The following is a 22558-nucleotide window of genomic DNA, read 5'->3' as shown; positions in this document are numbered from 1 at the left end:
TAGCTTTGTTTACACCTAACGTTATAGGAACGTTATCTGAAATGAGAAACATTCCTTAAACCAAACCTGTACGGAATGTTAGCCAAAGTTCTGAGAACGTTCCCTGCTAGCTGGGTTATTGCTATAAATGATAAAAAGGTGCTGTTTCATGACTTCTCAGTGTAGTCATCCCTGACTAGCAATCTGATAGCAACGTGTAAGCGTTATAAATAAAAACACATTAGTATGTAGTTAATTAATGATAAGATTTCCAAGTGGGCAGAGTATATATCCCGGCTCAAGGTTCACAATCCAGCAGTTGTCACAGAGAACGCAGAATGAGTAAGCCATTTATTTACCTCTCCATTCTTTAGAGATTGATTCAAACTATTATTTGAATAGGTGTGTTTTGCCATGGTTTTAAAAAAGGAGATATCGATTTCATATTTGTGCGTATAGTTAATAATTGATCGGATGAAATGTGGAAACGGAGGTGTTTTGAAAGTTGCAGCCCCTAAGGAATTGTTAAATCATGGTTCATTAAACAAGGCAAGAAAACGTGGTTTTCTGATACTTTCTTTACAGCAGACAAAGAAGATTTACAGTTGACAACCATCTCGTGTGGGAAAGAACAAGGGATGGACAATCCAGCATTTGTTAAGGTAGGCTTGGGGAGGAAGTGTGAGGAAGTTCTCTGAAAAATTTTAACAAGTGAAACAAAATCTTTTTTTTTTGTTCTTAGGATGATATATTAACAGATGACCCTAGTGACAGTGACAAAGAGGAGTCAGAGAAAGAGTCAAATTCATGCATAAGGTGTGGTAGTGAATCTAATCTGTAAATACGACGTCATTCTGATTTCATTATCGCATTATTTGGAAATGAGATTCCTTTGCAATTACATAATGTCATCCTAATTTAGAAATACAGTCAAAAATTACTTCAATTCTGTGATTCGTGATACAGCCAATCATGCTGTAAGACTTCACATGTGCAAAATCTTTAGCTGTTTATTCATTGTCAACCGCAGCAAAGCATGCATACCCATCACGGCCACAGAGACCTTCTGCAAGACGCACTCCAAAATAATCAAATACATTGCTTTGGGAATACTTGCTGCAGGTAACATATTTTCTCTTCCAAGTTTTATAGCTATTTTTGTTTTGAATTAAACATGGTGATACATTATTCATCGGTGAGTCACTTCTCAAGTGGACAAGGTACTATATGTGTTTTGTGTTTTAAATCGTAGGCTTTTTAGCATACTTCATTGCTGCAGTTTATCTGGACTTCCAGAGGGCGATTGCTTTGGTTGTCCTCACGTGTCTGGGAGTGTTTATCATCGTGTGTGAACTGGTGAATAAGTACAAGGGTGACAGCATAAGGAGATTTTTCAAGCCTGCACAAAGGTGTTTCAGATCCAATATCAGATGGCTAAAATGGTATGTCATTTTAATATACTACTGTTCAAAGGTTTATGATCTCTTTGAAAGTTTCTGCAAGATATCTCTTATGCTCTCCAAGTCTATGCTTTATTTGTTCAAAAACACGGTAAAAACTGGAATATTGTAATTTTTTTGTTAATATCTGATTTCTGTTGCTATATATTTTCAAATATATTCAGTGTTGGGGGTAACGCATTACATGTAACGTGAGTTATGTAATCAGATTACTTTTTTAAGTAACTAGTAAAGAAAAAGAGAATAGAGTTTTTTCCATTTATTGACTGACAAGTCTCCTTTCCCCATATTGGGAGAAATTGGAAGTACAGAGGCGTTGTGTGTGCTGTGTGAACATGATGCAGTTCTAGACTAAATGTGAATGTGCATTTATTCAATCCCACTTGCAAAAAAACTGATTTAGTATTCATCAAAATGAATTAAAACAGTGAGTTGAAAACCTGCAATAGTTAAATATGTTAAATAACACAATTGTATGTAATTCCATTTTATTAACGAATGTCTTTGCCGCTGACCTTTTTTATGATCCAGTTCAGCCATACTAATAAGCAAAAATGACTTTAGACAAACTAACAATCATGCTTCATTGTTTTTTATTGCTGAAGAGTGTTGAACCTTCATCTCCTACATTTCCTATAAATAGATCTTCTTATCAAGCAATAAAGCCCTGCTCATATTTATATCATATTTCATATAATTAGTAATTAGTTACTTTTATTAGGTAGTAACGCACTATTGAAACACATTACTTTTAAAAGTAACTTTCCTCAACACTGAATATAATTTATTCCTGTGTGTCACATGACACTGAAATTTCTGATTATCATCAGTGGAGTAATAGTTGTGCTGCTTATCAATTGTGCGGAAATTGAACTTTTTTGTAACATAATACAGCCATTTTTTATCAATGTAGTGCATCATTGCTAATTATTATTTTTTAATTCCTATTATCCTAATGACCCCAACCCCAAACACTTAATGTATATAATTAATATGTTGGAATGGTTTTGAGGTGACTAAAAGATCTGTTCAGAAGGAATTTCCTATGCCATTTTAGAATAGTGGTTTTTATTAGCCTGCTACTAACAATATGATACTATATGATACATAATGGCTAATAGCACAACAATGTGAGCTATGTACATAAATAGCAACTTGTTATTCTCTTATGCTTTTAAAGGTCACAAAATTAGTGTTTGAGGTTTTGACTCTGTGTAATTGTTCTACAACAAAACAGCAAAATCAGTCTTTACCACAGACTCTAAAGCACTGGTTTCTAAAAATTATTTCTATAATATTATACAAATACAAAATATGTATTTTTCTCTTTAGTTTATATATTTCAAAAAGATTGAGAACCACTGCTCTAAATATAATAAAATGGTCAGTATGTGCTTTCAGCACAGGGACCATGATTTTACACACGTCATACAATTTGTATCTCTGTATGTTGCAGGGTGTTTATAGTAATTGTGGTGGGACTGTTGGTGGCGTGGCTGGCAATCGACACACGAAAGCGTCCAGAGCAGCTCATTTCTTTCGCCGGTGTCTGTCTATTCATTATTGCCATCTTTCTCTTCTCTGCACACAGAACTGCAGTGAGTGATAAAACACACACATGCAACACAGTACATGCTTTATCTCTTTAAATGTATTTTTTTAGACTTTGGATTTCCTACGAACCTTATCATGTTGTTGAGGTTACACCTATCATTTCCCAACAATAAAACAGTTGTAGATGCTAAAGGCACATTTTAAAAACGAGTTGAAATTAGTGTGGTTGTTAACGAAAAGGTTGTTTGCGTTGTTTAGGTGAGCTGGAGGACAGTCTTCTGGGGACTCGGTTTACAGTTTGCCATTGGCCTGTTTGTCATTAGGACAGAGCCTGGTCTCATAGCATTCGAATGGCTTGGAAAGCAAGTTCAGGTATAATATAAAGCATCATTATTATGATTTAATTTTTTTGGTTATTAAATTAGAAAAATGCAAAACGGGAGCATTTTTACATACGTTTGATCACCTCTTTATTGTGTAAACTAATATAACGTCCATCATACTTGAAAGATACAGCTCTCTAAATGAAGTTAATATGTTACAATCTGTGGTAACTCATTAAAACAAAACAATAATGATTATTTAACTACGAGAGAGAAGGAGGAACAGAATATGATATGGTGACTAAATCATCTCTTTCTTTTTTTTCCAGATATTCCTGGACTACACAAAAGCTGGTTCACAGTTTGTGTTTGGAAACCTCATTGAGAACATATTTGCTTTCCAGGTTAGTAATGAAACGTACTTGACATGAAATGCATGGATGGGTTGATTTTTACCATTGAATGCTGTTGCTCAATACTCACAGGCTCTGCCTATAGTGGTGTTCTTCAGCAGTGTGATGTCAGTGCTCTATTACCTGGGTGTCATGCAGTGGGTCATCACAAAGGTAAAAGTGACCAAGTCTGGTCTTTTATTCATTGAACCAAGAGATGTACTTCATATCAATGCATTAATAGTGCATTTTTCTGTGCCAAGATTTCCTGGGTAATGCAGGTAACGATGGGAACCTCCTCTACAGAGACACTAAGTGTGGCAGGGAACATATTTGTTGGTCAGGTAATATTCTGTCATCATTATAATAATATACTTAATTACTTGGAAATTCAATTCAGTTCAGTTCATAAACATGCAACATTATATATACTCTCAAGTGACCTAAAACATTTTGTGACAAATTTAGATGTTTCTTAAAAGGGAGCAATTCCTTTAAAAATCATTTTGGAACAATGCATTATTGATTGTAATTTTTTACTGTCGTGTCAAAATGTTTTTTTCTAGACAGAGGCGCCTCTCCTGATTCGTCCTTATTTGAAGGACATGACCAAATCTGAGATTCATGCTGTCATGACTGGAGGATTTGCCACCATTGCTGGGAGTGTTATGGGTGCATTCATCTCATTTGGGGTACGACAACACCTACTTCATTTTATTACAAAATTCTGTCCAAAAGTATTCCAAAGCTGGAATGACAAAACAACAACAACGACAACAACATAAAACTTTGCTTTAGCTGTTACCACATTATGTTATGTATCTTTATTGGATAATAAATCTCCTTTACACAGATTGATGCCTCATCTCTGATTTCTGCATCAGTGATGGCTGCTCCATGTGCTTTAGCCATCTCCAAACTGTCCTACCCTGAAACTGAAAAGAGCAAGTTCACATCTAAGAGTCAGATCAAAGTTGACAGTGGGTGGGTTCTCCTGTCAAATATGAACTTATGATAAAAAAAAAAAGGTATGTTTCATATAATTATTTTTTTTATATAAATGTATATGTGTGTTCAGTGGTGAACAGAATGTCTTGGAAGCTGTCAGCGGTGGTGCATCTGCATCAATAGGACTTGTGGCCAACATTGCTGCTAATTTAATTGCTTTCCTCGCCATTTTGGACTTCATAAATGCTACTCTCAGATGGATGGGAGGCATGGTGGGATACCCAGATGTCACTTTTGAGGTGTGTATTACCCGATCCTGAAAGATTGGGATCAGTAAAACTTTTGATTGTTTTTGTCTCTTGTGCTCACTAGGGCTGCATTTATTTGATCAAAAATACATTAAAAAAATATAATTTTTCTGAAATATTATTACAGTTTAAAATTACTATTTTCTATCTGAATATATTTTTTAAAGTAATTTATTCATGACATGGCAAAACTGAATTTTCAGTAGTTAATACTTAAATTAATGTATCCTTGCTCACTAAAAATATGAACAACTTCTTCATATTATGTACTTACATGTTACATCAAAAGGAAAACGCCATAATCATCATCCTATAAATCTCAGTATTCAGGATTGTTTTAAAAGAATTGTTACCTTCAAATCCTCAGATGATCTGCTCCTATGTGTTTATGCCGGTGGCCTTCATGATGGGAATTCCTTACGAGGAGTCCTTTACAGTGGCTGAACTTATTGGCACTAAACTCTTCCTCAATGAGTTTATAGCCTATGAGAAGCTGTCAGAGCTCAAAAACAACAGACTTAATGGCACTTTAGAACATGGTGGCGATTTAAAATGGCTCTCAGTAAGTATTTATGCAATAATACATAATGTGTGTAAAGTATTTATGACAATAAACATAATAAACAGTCAAAAACATAATCAGAAGTTTGTCAGAAGCATTAAAGTATGTTGTCCAAACGACTTGCAGGTTCGATCAGAAATCATCTGCACCTATGCACTGTGTGGCTTTGCTAATTTCAGCTCTCTTGGTATTGTGATCGGAGGCCTGTGTGAGTAGCTATTCAAAGCTCTTATATTAACAATTTTAGTGCTAACATAATACCTTATGACTTCTTATCACCATTGCTCATTATCACCATTTTTATAACATATCATTTACTGATTATCATTCATTATTATTCCACAGCCTCTATTTGTCCGCAAAAGAAGAGCGTCATATCTTCTTTAGTGCTCAGAGCCTTGTTCACAGGCACATGTGTTTCCCTGATAAATGCCTGTATTGCTGGTAAGCAACCTGTAATTATTCAAATCTGTGTTTTAACTATAGTCAAACACATCAAATCAACATCGCAGCTTTATCACCATACACCATTAGGTTAAATTAGCAATTTTTATTCAAAGCAACTTACAGTACACATTAGATGTACGGTCTCTTTGAAGGCTTGCTCACAAACAGAACCGTGATGGGTTATTAATTGCCTCTTGCTGGGTTCAATCTTAAAACCTTTAACCTAATATCAGTTACCAGCACAGATGAACTACTGTGCCACAGCTCCCTCACCAGGTGGTTTGATTAAGTACAATGTTCTCTTTGTAGGTCTACTTTTCGTCCCTCCGTTGGACTGTGTGAACGTGTTTCAAAATGCAGTCTTCAATACATCTACTCCCAACATTGAACATTGCTGTAAAGATCTTTTTCAAAGGTAAGGACAGAGAATATTGTTGTGTTATTTAAAAGTTATTTAAAAACGTTTAAAGGAATAGTTCACCCAAAAAATAATGGACATCCACAAGTAATCCGCGTGGCTCCAGTCCATCAATAAACATCTGAAGTGAAAAGCTGCGTGTTTGTAATAAACAAATAACATCAAGGTGTTTTAACTTTAATCTGACGCTTCAGACTAAAATACGAGTCCTCTAGCCATAATATTTTTTTCAGTCAAAAGAAAAATATGCACAGATCAGTCACTGTTTGCAAGCAAAAACAGCTTTAAACAAATAAGTTTTTGAATTTTTGGACTGGAGTCTTGTGGATTACTTGAAGATTTTTTTATTTGTTATTTGCGGTATTTATCAGCTGTTTAGACTCTCATTCTAATGGCACCCATTCACTGCATGGATGATCCATGGCCTAAGGAAGAAAAGTTTTTAAGCAAATTAAAAATTTTGGGTGAACTGTTCCTTTAATTTGGCAAATATTTACTCCGACTGCATCAATGTAAATGTTTGTTTGTTTGCAGCACTATCAACAATGGAACATTCGAGGGGTCATGGAGTGGAGTGAAAAATGCAACAATTTATTTAGCAAACTGTTGTGGCCTCTTTCACGAATCCGTTTGCATGTAGTTTGGCGAATAGGTAACGATACAACAATGCAGATAACACCTCTGAACTAAACATAATGGCATTATTTATTAAATTCACACATTTTAAATGTATGTTAAGTAAATATGTTTATGCTGAGTATATCTGATTTTATTTGGTTATTTAGCTATTCATACATAATTTCTTTATTGTTGCAACACAGTTTGTTAGCACGATGCAAAAGTATTTTTATGTTCTGTAAATTCTGTACATTTAATTCAATTTGTGTTGTTCTGTCTTGTGTGAATGCTATAATCAGTTTTGGAATTTGCATCCATTGATGTGACAGATTTTAAGACATTTTATTCTGGTGGTTATGCTGGAATTGCAGTGAAAGGGTCTCTTTGGTCAGGCAGGCAGTTTTTAAGATATGAAGGACTGGAATCTGCCTTTGTATGGTAAAATGAGCCAAATAAGTATCTGCTGTTATTTACACATTTATTTTACAAAAACATATAACACAACACAACACAACAAAAACACCTAAAATGTTTATCCCTACCAACATACTGTATCCTGCTAATGTTATCTCACTAATACACTACAATCCATATAGTATAAACCCCTACACAGACCTATGCCATATATTATCTTACCATTTCTGACCACTATCTGTAGACACCTTTCATCTAAACAAGTATTTCTTGGATATTTTATGAGTTTTTGCTGTTAGCAGCACCCACCATTTCTGCTAAATAATGGTCACTAAGTATTGTGGATGGTGTAAAGGGTTAGACAGCTACATTTATTTATTTTGCTTATTTTTAATTAACATACATTTAAAAAAAAGTCAAAACCTGTAAACACTGAGCATTCAAAGGTTTGGGGATAAGTGAGATTCTTGAATGTTTTTGAAAGATATCTCTTATGCTGACATTGGCTTTATTTAATCAAGAATGCAAGAAAAACAGTTATATTGTGAAAATGGTAAAATAACATTTTTTTTTCTATTTTAATATGTATTAAAATGTCTTCCCATGATGTCAAAGCTGAATTTTGTGCTGCTTAATATTTTTGTGTAAACTGTGATTTTTCCTTTTTCTATCAGGATTCTTTGATAAATATAATGTTAAAAAGAACAGCATTTATTTGAAATAAAAATCTTTTGTAACATTATAAATGCCGTTATTGTCACTCTTGGTCAATTTGATGTTTTCTTGCTGAATAAAACTATTTGATCCAAAACTTTTGAACGTTAATATATATATATATCGCTAGTCCATAGATGACACATGACAGGTCAGTATAAACTGGCTTTACTGTGAAAATAAAGCAAATTATTTTCCCTCTTCTGGGAGTTACATTTAAGATAAAAACTCTGCTTTGATTATGACACTAATACTTTGCCTGTATACAACCAATATTGGTGCACTGGTGTTGCAGATAAATGGCCATACCCTTAAAAGCAGAACAATCCACTATAAAAAGCATCTCAGCGACAGCTGCAGCTCCACACAGCTGAAACTCATACATCACAGATGTTCGAGGAACACTTGAAGAGTCCCTCTCTTACGGTTCCTCAGTCATATAAACCTGACACAGGAACATTTGAGTCAATCATAACACAGTTCCAGAGTCTATCTGAAAACAATGCTCATCCATGTACAGGTTTGTGTTTTTCTCCAGTCTTAAAATGGTGGTAGCCTCAATTCAGCACGTAAAAATAAAGTGAAGGTTCTCCCAGGAGGTATTAATGGGGACTCATATCTGCAAAGCAGTTCACAGTAATATTAAAAATTGGCAAACACCTCCGGTCATTCACCCTTTTACTCTCCTTTTATCTATATAGACATTTCTTAATAATTTAAATTAAAAAATACATTTATGCATTTAGCAGACGCTTTTATCCAAAGCGAATTACAGTGCATTCAGGCTATCAATTTTGACCTATCATGTGTTCCCGGGGAATCAAACCCCCAACCTTGCACTTGATAAGCAATGCTCTACCAATTGAGCTACAGGAACACTGTGAACTTATTTGTTGCATTTTAGACACTGTGCAAAGACAATGGACAGAATCCATTTACAGGAAGCCATCTGTGCTGTACAACAGTAGCTATATATAATTATACATACTCCAAACTAAAGTTTGGTAAGAAAATCAAAAAGTATGCCCTAGTTTGCTTTGCATTTTGTTTCCAATAGATCTAGTCCTCCTTTCTACCTCATCCTGACAGGTTTTGGGACCTCTACAGCTTTGTGTTTGGTGGTGGAATTACTCTCCCCAGCTTCACCTGTCTTTTTAACCACTTTGGGGCTAGACGTGCCTTTCCTGGTGGACTGTGGGCTAGTTCCTTTCTTCTGAAGCTGAGGGCTGGATGAGCCCGATACGCCCCTCCGGGCCAGAAGAGGGCTCCTGGAGGTCTTTATTTTAAGCTGCGGTGGAGATTCCACTGGCTTTAAGGGTCTTAGGCCCATAAGTCCACAGTAGTAATTACACTGATGTTGAGTAATGAACTTCTCCATTATGTTTGGAGATCCTTTATCTGTGAGGCCTTGATACCTGCAGAAGACATTCAAAATATTAGTCTCTCCAAGAAAAAATTGAAGAAGAAGTGTAAATATCAGAAAAATGGGTAAACGTGATAATCTCATAGTAAAATATACCAACCCTTTCGACTTAGTAACAATTTCAATGTTTGTTATCTTTGTATCAACACCTGAAACACATAAGAGCGTATTTTATACTATTATGTTTTATGCATTCGTGTAATATATAGCACTTAGCAACTTACTTATAAGTGCATATGAAGTGTTGCAGTAAGTAAATATCTCTTTACCTTCTATCCGGGTAACCAGGAGGTTTCCATTGGTCCACTGATGGATCCAGTGCTGGAAAGTGCAACACTTCTGCTCCACCTCAGAGGTGGCTCTGGCGATCAGTCTCCCTGTGCTGTCCATCAGACAATATTTCACATACACGCCCTTCAGATCAGTCTCTACTGTAGCATATGGAATTGTATTGGCGGGCCGATACATCAGATGAAGGGGGGTGACTCTGAATTGATTCAGAGAAGCAAAGAAGACTGAAATTAGATCATTTTGACATTAGCTCTTCTTTGTAGCCATATGCAATTACATAGAAAATGTCTTTCAGTCAGTATTACTTAATAGAAAAGATGTAGATTTATAGTAATCAAAGTGTCATAAAATAAGTTACAAATTATTAGCACTTCAGAGCCAAAATAGCAATTATTAGGTTATTATAGATAAATAGTATAATAGATAGCAGTTATTTTATATATATATATATATATATATATATATATATATATATATATATATATATATATATATATATATATATATATATGTATATATATATATATATATATATATATATATATATATATATATATATATATATATATGTATATATATATATATATATATATATATATATATATATATATATAAAATAGTTTGAAATGATGTTGTATACAGTATTCCATGACCTACTCTAATGAGAATCCAAAGTTCTCAATGACTCTGGCCTCAGCTGCAAATATTTTGCAGTACTCCCGAACGGTATTCTGGATTTTACAGTCCTGAGGATAAGAAAAGAATAAAAAAGAAAAGAAAAAAATTTTTACTTGAAAAATCCCCAAACCAAAAATCATTGTAGTAAAAATGTCTGAGCTGCTCTTTTTCCATACAGTTATAATAAAAGCTCCAAAAAGACTCTAAAAAACGAAAGTATCACAAAATGAAGGTTTGACTTGTGTGATAATGATTTAATATTTCAAATATTATCCACACTAGAAATCAAATCTCATTGCCTTTTGCCACATCATGATCTGTCAAGTAATGTACAATTAAAAATAAAAAAATAAAAAAAAGATTTTAGAACTTACTGACCCCTTTTATGATACTTCTTATACTTCCTTTTTGGAGCTTGGCAGTATACATATATAGTTTCCTTTTTATAGTTTTTGCTATGCCAATATGAACTGGGCTGTTTACATATAATGTAAATTGTGATCTACTAAGACTCTAACCTGTTTGGTGATTTCTAAATTTCTCTCGACCAGGTTGCTCTCCTCCTTGGCCCCATATGTGATGGGATTTCTTACTTTAGTGATGCACATGCTGCCTGACTCAAAGACAGGGTCCAAACCATAGATGACCTTTGCCCTGCACGTCTTGTGCTTGCATCCCTCTCCAATCTGGGCCTCTGCTGTCATGATGCGACCAAATAATTTATCACCCCAGTAACCCGAGTCGGCCAGGCCTTTGGTGAACATCATTGGTGTCATCTCAATCTCTTCTCCAACTGAGAAGACAGTGATACAGTATAGAAAATTCAATGTGGGCAAAAAATTTAAATAAATGAATATATACCTTGTATAATTATCAATAAACATGTTTGGTTTCCTCCGTAAGCCTTACCTTCTAAATCTTCCCTTAAGAAAAATTCTGCCAGTACTGCCCAAAAAAGAAAAAGAGTGAAAGTGAGCATAATACATAAAACATTAACAGATTTCTGTTTATTAATGGACCAATGAGTTATAAATTACTGTCTGCGCTGAGCAAGTAATCAGTGATGTCAGTCCCATATTCATTCTTGATTGAGCAGCCATATACTCCACAGTCTCTGCTGGAAACCTGGACTATGGCCAGGGCTACTGGACTCTCATCCCCAGCACTGAGAGAGAGAAGAAGAGATGTAAATTAAATGTACAAGGCACTTTACAGTTATACAAAATACACTGATCTCCTAATACACACTTTAAGCATTAGCCTACAGTGAATTATAGAGGAAAGCACAGTAAATGAATCAACAACCCTATTTTATACAGCCACACGAGGGCAGTGTGTTACAAACACAAGAGCATGACGCATTTCAGGATGTTTGCGTGTGAGTAAGGCGTCATTGTGCTGACACAGCACTGTGAGAAACAAATTTAGATTTTAATTTCCCATGATGGTGCAATAGAGCAATGCTGACTAGAGTCACACCAGTAACAGCTGTGGAGTTCATGGTCAAAAACAAATAAGTGGATGACAAGTCTCCACAAAGCAGTTAACACTATTACTAATAACATTTCAGGTTTGCATGAAACACCTCTTACGGTAGGATACATTAAAGCAGTAATATAATGTCATAGCTAAATCTTTGTAAAGATGTCAACATTTCGGACATTTGTTCAGATATGTAGAAAAATGGCTGAAAGGTATTACTAAACTTTTCCAAGCTATGACGGTGTGTTGGACTTTTTTATGCCTTTCCATAGATTTACTGCATTAGTGTTTTTGCTATCTATAACTAATCTGTTGATTCGCTTATTGATATGATGATTAACTGATTAGCTTATGCACTGTATGTCGACAGGGTTCAGATTTTTGCCTGTGTTGTTGAATGACTGCAGATGAATTTACCATCTTTGCATCTCCACAATTTCCTCTTCGTCTCTGTACCACTTGATGGTGGAGTCGCTAAGAACGTTAAAAAACTGGCACCACAGCTTCAAGTGGCCTGAGGCATCTGAGAACGGCTCTCCCCTAATCTTGCGGATAACCTGAGGAGCTGAATGGAAAGAGGATCAGGGGTAACTTGACAGAGGCAACAAGGTAGAGATTTGTAGTGTTTACTCTTGCCCCATATCAGACGTCCCTCTATGTGTTGGTGTCATCATGATACTGTGCTTAGAAAGTCTGAATGAAGGCCTAAATACATCCCAATGTCATGCATACAGATATATAGAATTATTTGAATTGCTTTTATGTTGGTGTGAACCTTGAGTGGTTTTAAAAATTGGAGGCTTATCCAGGATCTGAACCTGGGACCTCAGTATTGGTCAATAATGAATGGCCAACTAACAGAAATCTTAGTTATTCCTTGTGTAGGTTTGACAGCTTTTTAATAGATATGAAAGATTTCATTGGGTTCCTGGTGGAAAAGGTGCAATCAACAACAATTAAGCAGTGTAAAATACATATATGTTACCTTTGAAAGGGTCCAGCTTCTCCTTTTCTACTGGTTTGCTTTCTGTCTTTGTGCCGTCTGTCACCTCTGCCATCTCCTCCTTAGGTTTCGGCAACTCCAGTGTGGCCTTGCGTCGGGTCGCCAATGGTGAACGTCTTTCAGTGGGCGGTGTTTGCTGCCCACTCTGAAGTTGCAAGAAAGCCGCCCTACGAGCTTGACTGGGCGACATATATGGACTATCCCTCTTACCCTGTGTGTCAGATCCCTCATCCTCTGACTTGGTTTTGGCGAGGTAGATTTTGCGGCGAGCACCAGAAGCCAGCTCCTCAGGGGTGGCTGAGGGTATTAGAGTGAGACTGTCTCGTCGCTTCATCTTTGGGCTACTCTCACAAGACAGAGTGGATGTGGGTGTACTTCCTCCACTCTCTTCCCCTTTCTTCTCACTTCCATCCACTGATGCACTTGAGATGGACCCCTGACTCTCTAAGTTTGGGTTATTCTTTGCCATTAGCCTTCGCAAACTGGCAGGACTTAGTGGAGGGAGTGTAGGTCCAACAGGGGTTGTTAAGCTAAGTTTCTCAATGGAAGGTTTGTCTTTTTGAAGCCTGTCAGATTCAGGTTCTATTTTTGTGTCTTTTGGATGGGGAACCCTGTCTGAGTCTTGGTTAGTGATACTAGGAGGAGTTTTTATAGACATATCAGGACTCAGCTGGGACATGAGCTGCTCTTTTGGTTTCTCGGAAGTAGCAAATGGACCATGTTGATTGCTTTCACTCTTCAGCATAGTAACTAAGTCCTTGGAGTCATCTTTTTTGTTATTGGTATGCATTTCAGCATTTGTGACAGACATCGGAGGAATGCTTTGAGGGATATCTAGTGAGATTACTATGCCAGGAAGTGAGGGGTGGCTGTGAGTTTGCTCTTGTTTAAGAGTGGTAGCGTTATCATCAGCATATGCTACGTTAATTATAGGGATATTATTGTCATCGTCTCTGCCCAACCCAGTGTTGATACTTTCTTGTTCTTCTCCACCTCTCACTCTTGCTTCTAGATTTTGTGGTTTAACTTCCTGTGCTCTCTCCATGGAAGGTGATGATTGCGTGTTCCTTGCCACAGCCAAACGATCTGGAATAACTAAGGCACTGTTGGAGGTTGATTCACCTAATGCTCTTGTGGCATCATCCGGTTGCCTTTCCTTTTCTCGAAATATCTGTGCCACCTCTTGTGTTAAAGGTTGCATAACTCTCTCAGGCTCTAATTTCAGGATTTCACTTCTGGGCGCAATAACAGATTCTTCACGTTTGACTCTTTCTGGCAATGTGACCTTGATTTCTGGGATGAGTGGCGTGGATCTCTTCTTTGCCACATTCTTGATGACGGTTTCTCTTGTATCGGGGAGAATTATGATTGGTTGGACTGCTGGTTGGTCCTTCTCGGTCAAACGTCTCTCTGCTTGTGCTTTTGCAAGGAGTTTTGGTTTGTCTACTTTGTATGGCCTCGGTTGAGTTTCTATAACCTCAGTCTCGCCTCGTCTTTGACTTTTGGGGAACTCTATCTGTGGAATTACAACAGATGTGTCTGTCCCTGGATCAACATTATTGTTTCTCTTAACATCGTTTTTCTTTGGTTGACTGAAATCATCCTTTGGTTTTTCAGCATTAACATTGCTCTTTTGCTCCCTCTCTTCCTCAGTGCTTTTCTCCATCTTTTCTTCACCATTATCTTTTCCCTTTTCTTCAGCAATTCTTGGAATGCTTTTATCGTCCTTGATTTCCGCCATATTAAAGTCATTCACTGTAGCAGAGTCAGCTACGACTTCTTTATTCTCTGTAAAACTAATATTCAGTGCTGGTATAGATTTTTCATCTGGTTTAAAATTGATTTCCATTGCTCTCTCAGACACAAGAGCGACAGAATCCCCTTCTTGACTTAGCTCCAATACAGGGGACAATGAATTTTGATCATTAATTTCATATTCTCTTTGACTCACTACTACTACAGGAAGGACTGGTCCTTTTATGCCAAAGCCACTCTCTGACTCAATTTCCCCTGCAGTGAAAGATTTCCCTTCTATTGCACCATCCATCTCCTCTTTATTTTTCCCTGTCAGGGAACCTCCCTCTAGCGTTTTCATAAAACCTTCCTCCTCCATATGAGGAATTACTTTCTCATTTGACTCACATGGCTCTTTGCTCTCTTCTACCCTCAGCTCCACTGACTGGGACTCAGCGTGCGCTTCGACAGGAACAAAGTCGGCACACTGTGAAAGCTGAGACTCTGGCTGGCTCTCACAACACTTCGTGCTTTCCAGGTCTGCCATGATGAGCTCTGCACCGGGGGCAGCTGAGCCCCCCTGTTCCTCTAAAATATACATTTCCTCAGCACCTTGCATGACCTCATCCTCGGGATAGGTGAATTCCAGCCTTTCAGTCTCAAGTGGAGGATTGGCCAAGTCCACCGAGTCATGAACATCTGTGTCACTAGGTTTAAAATGGTCATCTGTAGCCTAAAGACAAAAACAGTTCTTGTTAAACAGGTATATTGTTGGCCTCACAAAACCGAACTCACTGCACAGATTTTTACAATTTTAGATTGTCCTCTTGGCATACATTAGACTTTTATGTTTATGGCATATGACATTAATTATGAGATAGTAATACAAAATTAAAAAAGAGTAATTAATCACTTTTCATGCTTGGACTGATTTGCTCCTAATATCTTAAAATCAATGACTCAGGCAGAGGTTTTTATTAAGGCTTAGATTATATAGTATATATGATGTTTTTTGATATAAGATCAACACACCTTAAATATATTTTGTTTCTTTGTTTGTTTACTCGTCTTTTAAGCTGTTATACTTGACACAATATACAAATTTGTACACACGACTACCCATCTTGTGCAACTTTCCACGTATGTAGAGGGAAAACAACATGATATTTATGACCTGTCAAGTCAACAGGACAACCCCCCTTGTATAACTAGTGACAAATGATAACTAACACCACAAAACCACATTAGTAATTTATCAAAAAACACTTATGTTATGCCCATATTTTTATGCCCATATTTTATTTTTAATTTTCCTAATAAAATGGAAACATTCTAGCTTAGGAAAAAAATGTCATTTTGCCACAGTTTTTTGTTTCATTGTGGGAAGTAATGTGTATTATAGTGATTTAATTTTACAATATTTTAAAAACAGATAGGACGAATTTCCATTTCATGGCAGCTTTAAACTACCCTACCACATTGTAAATGTAAAAATGTTATGATTACTGAAAAATCTAACTGAAATGAAAATAAAATTGAATTTTCAGCAGTGACAGAAGCAGCTTGTCACATTCACAGACCAGAGCTTTCAGAACAGAAGTTCCTTTGCTGTGATTCAACACGCAGAGTTCAGATGAATTTGCAGCGTTCCTCTAACTGACACACCACAACAACTAACATTAACTTCCCACGAGACGCTAGGGTGGTTGCACTTCCACTTTACATAGGAAATAAAACAGCTGAATGCGTTACATGCCAGGTGCAAAGCTATCACATGTTTGTCCTGCCTGAGACTGTAGAGCACATGTTAATCAATTAAAGGTGACATTCACCCTGTTGACTAACAAACAAATTCAATATTAGCCTTTAGCTGTATCTGGTTTTAAGTGATGATGCAATCACTTTGATTTCACATGCCTTTCTAACAGCCTCATTTCTCTGTAATCTCCAGCATGGCATTTTAAAAATCATGTGAGGCCTAACAGAACTTCTGTCATGTGCATGTTCTTGCCAAGCTTAACTACTTTCTAAAGCTGCCTGCACAGTAAATAAACGTTTGTAATAACACGCAACTAAAATGTAAAAATCAAAATGAATAATAAGGGCATCTTGGGCATTTAATCATTCATTTTACATACAGAGATAAATGTTTTACATGCAAGTGAAAATGTTTGACAGTGAATTGTCAGCTGACTTTGGTTTCTCTGACATAATGTATACGAGTTTAGCAGTCAGTGAACTGTCTTTGTATGGTATGGCTTCCCTTAGCACAGATTAGAAACGGGTTTATTTTAAGACTCAGGGAGCCAAAGAATCCAGAAAATGTGAAGGAGTTTTGTCTTCTTGTCTTAGTGTCCAGCAACTGTTCTTCATCATGTCCTGACCAACATGTCCAAGTCAACACAAATATGACTAAATATGAATATGAATAAATCCCATTCCATGTTAACTTTAAGAATACTAGTTGGTCCCAATGAGTAAATCATATTTTTTAAGTGAATTTGTCATGTCTCCTTATGGCGTTCTATTGTTCTTAAGATCTGCTGACTCATGAAAACTCATTTTCTAACTCTAGATAAACAAAAAACTAGTCTGAGTCATGCTCACTCTGCACATTATTGATTTTCTTTTTAAAGGGCCAGTAGGTCTTATTCAAAGTCTTGGGAGTAAGCCGTAAATTAGACAAAAGCTGAGCACAAACAAACAAACAATAATTTTTTAAGAGGTTAAAAAGTTTGGGATCAGTAAGATTTTATTGTTCGAAAGAACTCAATATTTCATTATAATTACTAATTAAATTAAATAATAAAAAATGACAGGAAAGACCTTTACATTGTTACAAAAGAATTTCAATTCAAATAAATGCAGGATTCATTAAAGAATCCTGACAAAAGTATCATAGTTTCCGCAAAAAATATTTTCTTGAGGAGCAAATCATCATATTAGAATGATTTCTGAAGGATCATGTCACACTGAAGATGGGACTTATGGTAACTAAAAAAAAAATCTGATTTGTCATCACAGAAATAAATTATATTTTCATAATAATAGTTATATTATATTATATAGTGTGTTCCTGTGACTCAAGTGGTAGGGCATTGTGTTACCAGTGCAAGGTTGTGGGTTTGATTCCCAGGCAACACATGTTAGGTAAATTTATTTTAGCCTGAATGCATTGTAAGTTACTTTGGATAAAAGTGGCTGCTAAATGCATATATATATATATATATATATATATATATATATATATATATATATATATATATATATATATATATATATACGCACACACACACACACTCAGTATATAAATAACAAAGAGTTTTTAAATATTGTAATAACATTTCACAATATTACTGTTTTTATTGTTTGTGAGCATGAAAGATTTTTTTCAAAAACATAACAAAATCCTCATCATGGTATACAATTATTTTTTTTCTTAAAAGAACTGAAAGAACTGTTAAACTCAAGTCTTGTCGGACAAAAGTACTCTCTATAAATAACCCCCATGTGCTGTGGACAACAGATGAGAACTCACTTCTTGAGAAGTGAGAACTGTGATGAACTCACCTTGAAAAGCAGTGAAGTGTCAATCTGTGGGACTTCCTCAGGACTACTCTTGTCCTTTAGCATCTCTTGCTCTACAGAAAGTCTAAGTGTAGCTCCAATGCTCTCAATATGCTCTCTTTCAGCAGTAAGACACACATCTTCAGGTTTGTTTGCATGAAATTCAGAAATATATCCAGCTGGATTGGACTTTATGGTATCATTAGGGACAGTTGAATCATGTGTTTGCGATAAAGATTTAGTTTTTACTTCCAAATCCACCATTTGAGATGATTCTTGGTCCAGCTTTGGTTCCTCAAGTTCGGAGGCCTCACTATGGACCAAAGACTCTTGAGGAGGTGTTTGTGAAGGAGGGAGGTGTTTCTCATGTGGAATTTCCTTTTCAACAACAACAACTTCACTAGTTCTCTTTGTGGTTTCTGCTGGCTCTGTAGACTTCTTGTTTTTGCCGAAGAATATGTCCTTTAGGGAGTGAAGAACAGAGGTTAGGGCTGACTTGTGTTCTTGCTCTTTGTGTGATGCAGCTTTGGTTGAAGGCCCAGACGTAGCTCTTTGTTCTTGTTCGGTTTGCCTAATTTTCTCTCGTTCTCTCTCTTTGGCTTTCTCTCGTTCTTTCTCCCGGTCTATTTCTCTTGATCGGTTCCTCTCCTCTTCTTTTAATCTTTCCCTCTCTATTTCCAGCTCTCCTTCCTTTTCTTTTTCTTGGACAGGAGTAACATCGACCTCCATGATCTCCTTTGACTTTGCAAAACTCTGATGCGGTTCAGCAGCTTGCGTCTGCACACTCTCAGCTAAGTTTTTTGCCAGGTTCATTCCTTCATTAGCATCCTCTCGTTTTCTGTTGCTCTGGGTGGACTTAATAACACCCACCTCATCAAATCCATTGGTAATACGCATCTTCTTCTCACCTGGTTTCTCTTTGGAAGACTGCTTTGTGGCGACTAACTCCATTGGATCGCAAATATTGTTGAGTTTCTCATTACCATTCTCCATTATCATGTCTGTTATGATTACAGTAGCCTGTACTGTGATATTATCAGACTTATCGTCTATGATTGCAGGCTGCTCTTCACCTGTCCCTTGGGAGATCATGTTCTCCTCTCCATCCTGAGTTGTAGGAGAAGAGCTCATGGGGTCATTCCCAGCAGGAGTCCTACGCTTCCTTAGTAAGCGTTCCTGGTTAATCACATTTAATTGTTCCTTTTGGATGTTCTCCTTACCCCGACGTCGACTCTCTTCCAGGTCCCGCCGCTTGTTCTCAGCCTTCTGTTTTAGTTTGGCGAAGAACCTTTGGTGGATCAGGAACTCGCTCATGGTGCCCACCTCCAGCACCCCAGAACAAGAGACGATGCCCTTATTGTTCCTTGCTGAGGCCTGATAAATGGCGGCATCATCTTCTGTACAGCTGCCAAATGAAGCAAATGTAGTTATTGTCATTGTGCAGTCACTACTTACTGCAAAACATTGATTTGCATGTGAATGTATTAAATAAATGTTAAAAAAAGAATAGTTTTGTTTTAGAAATACAAAGAAAATGATCATACTTGTAGATGTGGAGTGTGTGAATTTTTCCATTGCGAAATATTTCATATTTGGGAAGACCACAGTATCGATCTAACTCCATGTCATCTTTGTACCAGGTCAACTCAGGAGCTGGATAACCTGGTGAAAACATGAGTAAAGATAACAAAATTTGCTGTTATTAAGTAGAAATAGTTACAGTGTTATATATTCAACCTAGAAAAAATCCCTCAAATGTTGTTAGACTTTACTAGCCATATAAGATCATATCTTGTCTATTTTTGCAATACTGAAATGTTATAGAACATACTATGTTTGGGTTTTAAACTTAAATTGAGTATTTTCATTTATTTTCATAATCATAAAGCAACTTACCCGTGACCACACATGAGAATTTGACATTGCACGATTCTGACACTGCCTTCGATTTTATGGTGGTCTCAAAACATGGCTGGGTCTCTTCGGTCAACTGAGCCATGACGGTACATAATGTACTTCTGGAAATGGCCAATACAAAATGTCCACTTATCAATCAACATATACAGTATAATATATCAAATTAATCTAAACATTATTATATAAATCAATGAATTAATAAGCAATAAGTAAAGCAAGGAGTCTGCATAGACACGAAAGTCTATTATTAATCAGAATTAAAACATTAAATTATAATTATTTAGTGTCATTGGGAGAAAAGGCAGCAAAGGTATGCAACTGGGTGAGATATTATTTTAGCCTAATATTAACACATAATTTTTTTTTGTTGGTATCATTTATATTGTATTTTTAAACGTATAATATACAGTGGTTATTTGGGTGGGTCACAGTATTGGTTACTTTGCAATCAAAAGCAATTGGCTATAATTTGGTGTCTCTGAAACTGTAAAACAAACCAAAGAAAAAAGGCATTTTGGGGGGATAGAAATTGTTATCTGATGTGAAGTTAGTTTAGGATTGACCTTTTGGGAAGCTTTTATTACCTGGGTGGCCTGTAGTTTGAATACCTGTGTGTTGAAAAGCTATTTAGAAAAGAGGCAAATGGACACTCATCAGACAAGAACATTTTAAACTAGGGGCTAGTCAATGTGTGACCCTGATTTTAATCACTGCCAGGAGCTTCTGTAATACAATATATATAGTAAACGTTGTTAATGATGGGAACATCAGTTACATCAGTATTTGAGCAGCAGCAGCAAGAAAACAAAAGAAAGAAACATGAAAATGGGATTTTGTGAAAATGCTAAAATTGATTCTCATTTAATAGGGAAATAGGAGGGGGGATTTTTATATATAAAAACCAATGATCATGTTCTATGTTCATGTTTTTTTTTTGTTTAATCAAATGATAAACTATAAATATTACATGTACATTTTTTATTATAGTTATTTTACAAATATCTTTTATCAGTGAAATACTGTATTTATTTCCAAAATATTTTTTATAAGCAGAATTCATTTCTAGACCTTAAAACCATCATAAACCTCAAGATCAATATACAAACTGGAGGTTTGGATAATTTTAACATAAGCAGGCAGGCTTTTCACAATCAAACATGACAGAAGAAAATGCTCTCAAGCTAATTTGACAGTTTTTTTTTTTTTTTACCTGTTTTCAGGCCTAACATTGGAGAGGTAGTTTCGGCTTTCTGGCCTTCCACTTGAAACATCTTCCCCATTTTGGCTTCCCGATCTCCCATTTCCAGAGTAAGAGCGGGTCAAGGGCCTCCTGGATGTCATTGTCCAAAAGAAATAACTTCAAAAGTCCAAAAACCCCAGCGGTCTCTTTAAACGGCGTTTCAGTATTTCTGCAGAATAAAATTCAGGTCTGTCTCTAGGCATTCAGAACCAATATGTTAAGTTCCACTTAGTAACTATTTGGAGAACTACTGAAAAAGAAAAATATATTAAAGAAAATACAAATCAATCAAACTGAGAAATACAAAAATTAAAAGTAATAAAAATATTCATAATTTAGACAGAATCATTCTGTTTCGAGGGCGGCTTTAGTCTCAACAAGCAAACCATTTGAACGGAGAAGTTATAAATAGGAACTGCTTTTTGCTACTTTTTAATTTGGTCAAACCCAGTCATTTATATTTGATTTCCAATCAACACATATAGTTTGAACTTTGTATTGCTTATATTACAGTATAACACTTAAAGAACTCACCATTAGTATGTTTCTTTGCCTGTTCTTTGGAGCCTACTGTCCCAGTAGCGCTAGAATTGTCAATCACAGCAGAGCATGTGTTGCCAGCCGGACTCTATTTATAGCAGGCCTACAAATAGGCGCAAGAGCACATCATATTTTCCACAACTAGCCATTGCTCTGAAGCCACTTGAAAGCAGCGTCCAAGAAAAGACAGCAAAAACTTCCAGGCACAGGTTAAAATTTAAAAAATATCTCCTGCTTTAATAATTCCTTATCTGCCAGCCTCATGAAATACTGGAGTTCTCTGTTCTGGTTGACTGATGATGCCTGACAGGGATACATTACCATACAGAGAAATTGCCCAATGTGCAGAAATTTAGCCAAATGAATCCAGTATGTGGTGTGTTGAAAGTGATCTTATGCAAGTGGCTCTTTGATGACAGCTCTCCAGACAAGCTCAAAGCATGTCCCAGGTTTAATTAGGACAGCCCCCTCTATGTCACTCTGTCTGTACACCCTCCCCATAACAGTCAACAAACTTTCCCACCGGTCATGTGTCATTGCATCATT

The 22558-nt window shown here is 36.3% G+C and overlaps 2 protein-coding genes across 4 annotated transcripts; one reads left to right on the top strand and one right to left on the bottom strand.

The window, feature by feature from the left end:
• The first annotated feature begins 270 nt into the window (after nt 1–270).
• Nucleotides 271–8063, top strand: slc28a1 (solute carrier family 28 member 1). The gene is made up of 18 exons (XM_052532204.1): nt 271–321; nt 565–641; nt 722–795; nt 1010–1101; nt 1232–1421; nt 2896–3037; nt 3252–3365; nt 3646–3720; nt 3802–3882; nt 3972–4052; nt 4275–4400; nt 4562–4692; nt 4787–4955; nt 5332–5526; nt 5653–5734; nt 5872–5970; nt 6283–6388; nt 6926–8063. The coding sequence occupies exons 1-18, from the start codon at nt 318–320 to the stop codon at nt 7029–7031; spliced, it is 1944 nt and encodes a 647-aa protein (XP_052388164.1). The 5' UTR covers nt 271–317; the 3' UTR covers nt 7032–8063.
• A 226-nt stretch (nt 8064–8289) lies between these two features.
• LOC127934668 (titin homolog) lies at nt 8290–22460 on the bottom strand. 3 transcript variants are annotated; one of them, XM_052532195.1, is made up of 15 exons: nt 22007–22460; nt 21443–21722; nt 20817–20840; nt 20212–20333; nt 19860–19977; nt 18319–19720; nt 12997–15481; nt 12429–12576; nt 11567–11694; nt 11439–11474; nt 11048–11322; nt 10509–10597; nt 9830–10047; nt 9661–9709; nt 8290–9552 (listed from the first exon to the last, which is right to left on the bottom strand). In XM_052532195.1, the coding sequence occupies exons 2-15, from the start codon at nt 21571–21573 to the stop codon at nt 9210–9212; spliced, it is 5568 nt and encodes a 1855-aa protein (XP_052388155.1). In that variant the 5' UTR covers nt 21574–21722; nt 22007–22460; the 3' UTR covers nt 8290–9209. The 3 variants fall into 3 exon arrangements, with proteins under 3 accessions (XP_052388155.1, XP_052388154.1, XP_052388156.1); XM_052532194.1 differs by having other exon boundaries at nt 21443–21641; XM_052532196.1 differs by lacking the exon at nt 20817–20840 and having other exon boundaries at nt 21443–21641; nt 22007–22438.
• Nucleotides 22461–22558: the final 98 nt, after the last annotated feature.

The sequence above is a fragment of the Carassius gibelio genome, chromosome A18 (genome assembly GCF_023724105.1).
Source record: "Carassius gibelio isolate Cgi1373 ecotype wild population from Czech Republic chromosome A18, carGib1.2-hapl.c, whole genome shotgun sequence".
Taxonomy (NCBI): domain Eukaryota; kingdom Metazoa; phylum Chordata; class Actinopteri; order Cypriniformes; family Cyprinidae; genus Carassius; species Carassius gibelio.
The sequence above is the reverse complement of the archived record's forward strand: the minus strand, read 5'-3'. Positions and strand labels throughout refer to the sequence as shown.